The 6,000-nt window shown below is 54.3% G+C and overlaps 1 protein-coding gene across 6 annotated transcripts in view; it reads left to right on the top strand.

The window, feature by feature from the left end:
- Nucleotides 1–840: 840 nt before the first annotated feature.
- Nucleotides 841–6,000, top strand: part of SNX19 (sorting nexin 19) — a 131,772-nt gene continuing 126,612 nt past the window's right edge. For all 6 annotated transcript variants that reach the window (XR_005831221.1, XR_005831219.1, XR_005831220.1 and 3 more), the window contains exons 1-5: nt 841–2,985; nt 3,397–3,535; nt 4,251–4,351; nt 4,514–4,633; nt 4,927–5,057. Coding sequence is in view for 3 of the 6 variants with exons in the window: in XM_040615984.1 (XP_040471918.1) it covers nt 1,450–2,985; nt 3,397–3,535; nt 4,251–4,351; nt 4,514–4,633; nt 4,927–5,057 (2,027 nt within the window). In the remaining 3 variants the exon portion in view is untranslated. The remainder of the gene's footprint in view (nt 2,986–3,396; nt 3,536–4,250; nt 4,352–4,513; nt 4,634–4,926; nt 5,058–6,000) is intronic.

The following is a 6,000-nucleotide window of genomic DNA, read 5'->3' as shown; positions in this document are numbered from 1 at the left end:
GCTCCCCACCGGCCCCTCACACCATGCCGCTGCACAGCACCCACCCCAGGACCCCACCACCCGCCATCAAAACCTGCCGTCAGCGGGGGAACAGGGATGCTTGTCACTACCGGCATCGTGATCGCAGCATTGGTATCGCGATTTTAGAGCGTTGGTATCACAATCAGAGAGTTGGCATTGCTCCGGTACCGCCGGCACAGGCCGTGCTGTGCCTCAGCACCTTCCAGCCCAGCACACCAGCACCGCACCTGGCTCCCAATTAATTAACTAACGGCTGCAGGCTATGGCTAATCATCCCCCACCCTATTGGACCCCAATGACCCTTTTTTTTCCTTTGTTTTTTTATTTTCGGGCAGGGCCTGATGAGGCTAATGCAGTCCAGGTGCTTCCCGGGGTGCTCAGCGCCTCCCATCCAGCGCAGCTGCCCACTCACACCTTTTCTATTTTAAATAGCACAGACATGCAATTTTTTTATTTTTCTTTAATGCATGCATGGTAAATTCAACGCTTCTTAATGCATGCAAAAAAACCCACCCCATAATAAAAGGAAATACAACTTTTGCTGCTCTTAACACTTACAAAACAAACGCAGCGCAGGCCTGCACGCTTTCTCCACAGAATCCAAGTAAATCACAGAGGGTGGGAACGTTTTTTCCCGCCTCGAAAACGGGGCTGTGCGAACTTTGGGGATGTTTTTTTTTTTAATTTTTAAAAAAAAAAAAGCGGAAGGGTGTGTGTGAGGCCTCCCGCCCGCTAGGGGAAGCCGTGGGGAGGCGCCGCCGCTGGGCCGCGATTCCCGGCGGGGCGGGGAAGGAACCGGAACCGGAACCGGAAGTGGAGGTGGAAGTAGCGGCGGGTGCCGGGGAGGCTCCGCGGCGATGCTGGGTGCCGGCCCCGGGGCGGTGAGCATGGCGGGGTGCGCCGCGGTGTGGCCCGATGTCTGTAGGGCGGCCCTGCTGAGGAGCCCGGTCGGTCGGTTGGGTCCCGGAAGCCGTGAAGGAGCGCGGTCGGGTGGGCCCTGCTGAGTCGGGTGGGCCCCAGTGGCCGTGAAGGAGCCCGGTCTGTTGGGCCCTGCTGGGCCGCGCTCAGTTGAGCCCCGGTGCCCAGTAACGGAGCCGGGTCTCTTGGGCTCTGGCGAGCCCCAGTGCGTGGTGAGATGCCCGGTCCGTTGGGGCCAGGTGCCTGGTGAAAGAGCCTGGTCGGTTGAGCCCCGGTACTCGGTAACAGAGCCCGGCCTATGGGGTTCTGGTGAGCCCAGGTGGACGGTGAAGAAGCCCGGACAGCCGGAGCCTGGTACCCAGTAAAGGAGCCCAGCTGGTTGAGCCCTGGTGCCTGGTAAGGAAGCTGGTGGAGCGGTGGGAAGCCCAGCTTGGCAAGCCTCGCTGCGTGGCCATTCAGGCCCCAACAGCCCGCAGAGCCGCAGTGTGCCCCCCCCGGCCCAGCCCCACCATGCCAGGCCAGAGGCCGTCAGGGGTCCATCAGGCACTGCTGGTGTTGGTGGCTGTGCTGGGCTGGCTGCTGGCTCTGCGACTCCTGCTCGACCTGCGGGTACTGGGGCTGCTCTGTGGGGCGCTGGCGGCGCTGGGCGGCTGGCTGGGCCCCCGGGCCCTCAGCCCCCATGGCCGACGGCTGCGGCTGGAGCGTTTTGTGAGCTCCCTGCGGCCCCAGCCCCAGTGCCCGGCAGCCAAGGGGCGGCTGGAGAGGGAGATCGCCAGCACTGTCCACAAAGTGGTGCGGGACTTTGTCGCCTCCTGGTACCGCACAGTCAGCAGCGAGCCAGCCTTTGAGGCTGAGGTGGAGAAGGCCATGATGGGCCTGGCTGCCGAGCTGAGGCAGCGGATGGGGCGAGTGGACCGCCAAGCCCTGGCCCACCGCCTCCTCCTCCTCTGTGGCCACCACTTGCAGAGCTACTTGCAGGCCCTTGAGGCCCTGAGGGGCAATCCAGAGGGCAGCCGGACCCTGTGGCAGGAGTACAGCCGGCTGGCGGGGCCACATCCTGCACTCCACAGCCCAGTGGCTGAGGTGAGCTATGCCCGGGCTGCTGTGGAGATGCTGTTGAAGGCGCTGGTGCCCCAGCCCCACCTGGAGACGCGGACAGGGCGCTTTGTGGTGGTGGAGCTGGTCGCCTGCAATGTGCTGCTGCCAGCCATCAGGAAGATGGCCGATCCTGACTCGATAAACCTGCTGCTCATTGGGGCTTTCTCCAAGAAGCCCAGGGGTGAGGAGCCACCCCCTGCACCCCCAGTGCCTGATTTTTTGCCCTTCACAGTGCAGACAGATGCTGCCCCTGCTGGGCTGATCCCCTCCCCAAGGGCTACAGAGGTGCCCAGGCAAGAGGCAGGGCCTAGTAGTGAGGGGGGAGAGGATCTGGTGAGCAGTGTGTGCCACACAGAGGAACCCTTCCTCCACCCGCGAGCCCTGGGCTCCCTCTTCCCCTGCGAGGGTTTGGAGCTGGAGTCCCCTGCACCCGATGTGGGCCAGGGCACGGACCTGCTGGCATTGTCACCTGCGCGGGAGTTCCTTGATGCACCACTCCAGGACACCTCCACTATGCTGGAGGGACCGGCCGCTTTGGAAGATGGCATGGGGAACTTGGAGGAGGCCCTTGCCACCAACTCAGATGCCGGCCTGCTTCCCACCTCTGCTTTTGCGCTGAGCTCCTGTCCTGACATCCAAATCGACCTGGCAGTTGAGAAGGAAGAGGAAATCTCAGCTACCCCCAAGAAGTCCTTCTCACAGAGGCCCTCCAGCTTGGGGAAAGATCTGGGGGCAGCAGAGGGTCCACCACGAAGCCCACCAGACCCCGGGCAGACACTGCCCCTGCTCTCATCCTCCCCAACGGCTTCCATCAGTACCTTCAGCTTTGAGCCACTCAGCAGCCCCGATGGGCCAGTCGTCATCCAGAACCTGCGGATAACCGGGACCATCACTGCTCGAGAGCACAGTGGGACAGGCTTCCACCCCTACACCCTGTACACTGTCAAGGTAAAGGCTCCCCTGGGGGTCACTCCTTTTCCAAGACCCTTGCCCTGGCCGGGGAGAACAGGCTGGTGTTTGGAGATGAAGACTTGTTCTGTGTGTGGCTCGACAACAAATTTTGTCTGACAGTGGGGGAATATTGGGCACAGTGGCCATTTGGGTGCGGGATAGGGGTTCCTGCTCTTGGCTAAGGGTGGCACCGGCCTGTTTGAGTCTTTTGTATCCTGTTTTCACTAGTTCTGTCATCATGAGAGGTTTGCATGCTGTGCAGCTGCCGTTCTTTAGGGAAGGGTCAGTCTGAGGCATTGCTGAACGGGACCTCCATGGGGTCTGGGATTGTGGATCCAGCAGGGACTGCAGTGCATCAAGATTGTTTTGGGGTCTGTAAGAATTATTGACTCTTGCCTTCTTCCTCAGTACGAGACAGCCCTGGAGAGTGAGAGCGCAGGCAGCCTTCAGCAAATGGCTTACCACACAGTGAACCGCCGTTACCGGGAGTTCCTCAACCTCCAGACCAGACTGGAGGAGAAACCGGAGCTCCGCAAGTTCCTGAAAAGTCAGTGCCTGCATCTGCTTTCTGAGAAAATCCTTCTCCCTCTTACCCCAGTCCGTGCTCTCTCCTCTGCAGTGCAGCTCTGGATGCTGGGTTGTTTGTGATGCCCACGTCCTCCATGGTTCTATGCAGAGCTTGCTAGAGGAGAGATTGATTACTTTTGGCAGCATGCTCCAGTGTTTCAAAACATGCTTGTTCCCCTTCAGATTGCAACACTTGCTTTTGTAGTTTTGCATTGTAACAGTGAATAGAAACACTGACATCTGCAAGCATCTTGTTTGCATACAAGGGAGTAGCACCTGTTGAACATCAGCTTTTTTAAAAAAGAAAACAGTGTTTATTCTAATACTACTTATGTATAAAGTGTTACTGGATGTGGCATGTTTCTACATAATCCTTTGGTTCTGACAGATCTGAGGGTTTGGCTGAAAACTGCTTTGTTGAGGATTTTGGGGCTCTTTAAATGATCTAGAGTCCTTGTGCTCAACTGGTGTTCTTGCTTCTTTAAACTCTAAAGGTACAAATGATACGAAATCCAGCAGAACATGAGTTCTGTATGGATTTAAGGTCTGGTTCAAGTACCCTGGTCTGAGGGGCATATCATCTTGGGCTAACGCCTGGCAGTGTGTAGTGGTAGTCTCAAGCATGAGAGCTTAAAGATTTTAATACAACTGTTGCAGTTTTCTCGAGCTTGCTACTGGGTTTGTTTCCTTTGTAGATATCAAAGGGCCAAAGAAACTGTTCCCCGATCTTCCATTTGGAAACATGGACAGCGATAAAGTTGAAGCCAGAAAAAGTCTGCTAGAATCTTTCTTGAAGGTGAGATACTTTCTTGTGTGCCCCTATGACCTGGAAAGCAGTGCTCGGGACATCCCTGTACTGACAGACAGTGGAGCACATAGCACATCGGATCTCTTCCCCTTGCTCTTTACATGATCAGTTGACTCAGAAGAAGATCTAACGCTACATCTTTCCTTGCAGCAATTGTGTGCGGTGCCTGAGATTGCAAACAGTGAGGAGGTGCAGGAGTTCCTCGCCCTGAACACTGACGCCAGGATCGCGTTCGTCAAGAAGCCCTTTGTTGTCTCCAGGATAGACAAGGTAGACAAGGGGGAAACTGGTTTATCCGAACCACTTAACTGCACCTAGACATGCCTCTCAGCCTTCGGTGTCTGCATCGATGGCTGCTGCAGTAGTAGCCAAAAAACTCAAATGCTCTCTGTGTAGCTGGGCTCAGCTTGCCCCGAAAGCCGTAAAGCCAGGAAAAGCCAGAGCCCATCTCAAAGAACCTGGGGTTTTTAACAGAAAATAGAGCACAGGCCTGAAAACGCCTCATAATATGTTAATGGAATAAGAATATATTCAGTAATTGATGGCACTGCTGGCTTTTGCAGATCGTTGTCAATGCCATCGTGGACACCTTGAAGACAGCATTCCCCAGGTCAGAGCCCCAGAGCCCCACGGAGGATCTTAGTGAGTCTGAAGTGGATGGGAAAGCACAGACAGACGGGAAGAAGGCTAACAAGTAAGGGCTCCTTCAGCTTCCCCTGTGCTTTATGCAGAACAAGGACTTCATGCATAAACTGACTCCATCACAGGGAAGTACTGACTTGGTACTTTATGTGTTGTGGCTAGCACATCGCTATCGTACTCTAGCTGAATTACTTTCTTTCATACACTGAGCAAATGTATTTGAGTTCCTGTTTGGATAAAGGATTTTCTAGGAATGCTCAGGTATTCACAGAAGGTGGGGTTCTTCTTGAGGGAGCTATGAGGTGGTGGCATTTGCTGGCAAAGATGTTGATGTTCCTGGACAATTGCTTTTTAATCTTGTGCATGACTTACATGGTGAGTCACTGCAAAATACAGCTCTTAAGTTGTCTGCTTGAAGGTTTGCTCCTGCCTCTCCCATGTGTTTCGCACAGTGGTATGCCGCCTTGCCCAGCAAACATTTGAATATTTATTTAGGGGTAGTGTTTAAGGTCATTACATATATGTTGCTCACCAAGTGTTTATTTGGTGTTGCTGGCACTGATGAGCCCCATTGTGCTCATCAGTGATTCTTGCCTTATGGAAGAAGGAAAGGTTTCTGCATGATTATGGCTTTTTTTTTACCTGCAAAAGCGATGTTTGCTAGAAAAAGCTGTTTCAGACAAAAAGGCATACCAAAAAAGCACAAGTTTTGAATCTTGGGTGAAAAAGGAATTCCTTAATGATTAAACAGGCTATTTTACAATTTGTCCCACAATCCCAAACACCCTTTCACGTCCTCCTTTCTTGCGTATGCATGTTTATAATTGGATTTCACAATCCTGCTGAGTATGTTTCATCTCCAAGGCTTTTCTGAACGCTTTCCTGTGTATGCTGCAATGCCTACGCCTTGCTGAACAGAAATCCTGCATCTGTATGTAAGCTTGTGTGTGATATAGCTGCCGAAGAAGGTGCAGGTGGTGGATGTTGGAAAGCCT

Source organism: Falco naumanni, chromosome 16 (genome assembly GCF_017639655.2).
Source record: "Falco naumanni isolate bFalNau1 chromosome 16, bFalNau1.pat, whole genome shotgun sequence".
NCBI classification, from domain to species: Eukaryota; Metazoa; Chordata; class Aves; order Falconiformes; family Falconidae; genus Falco; species Falco naumanni.
This window is presented reverse-complemented; position numbering and strand designations above follow the sequence as displayed.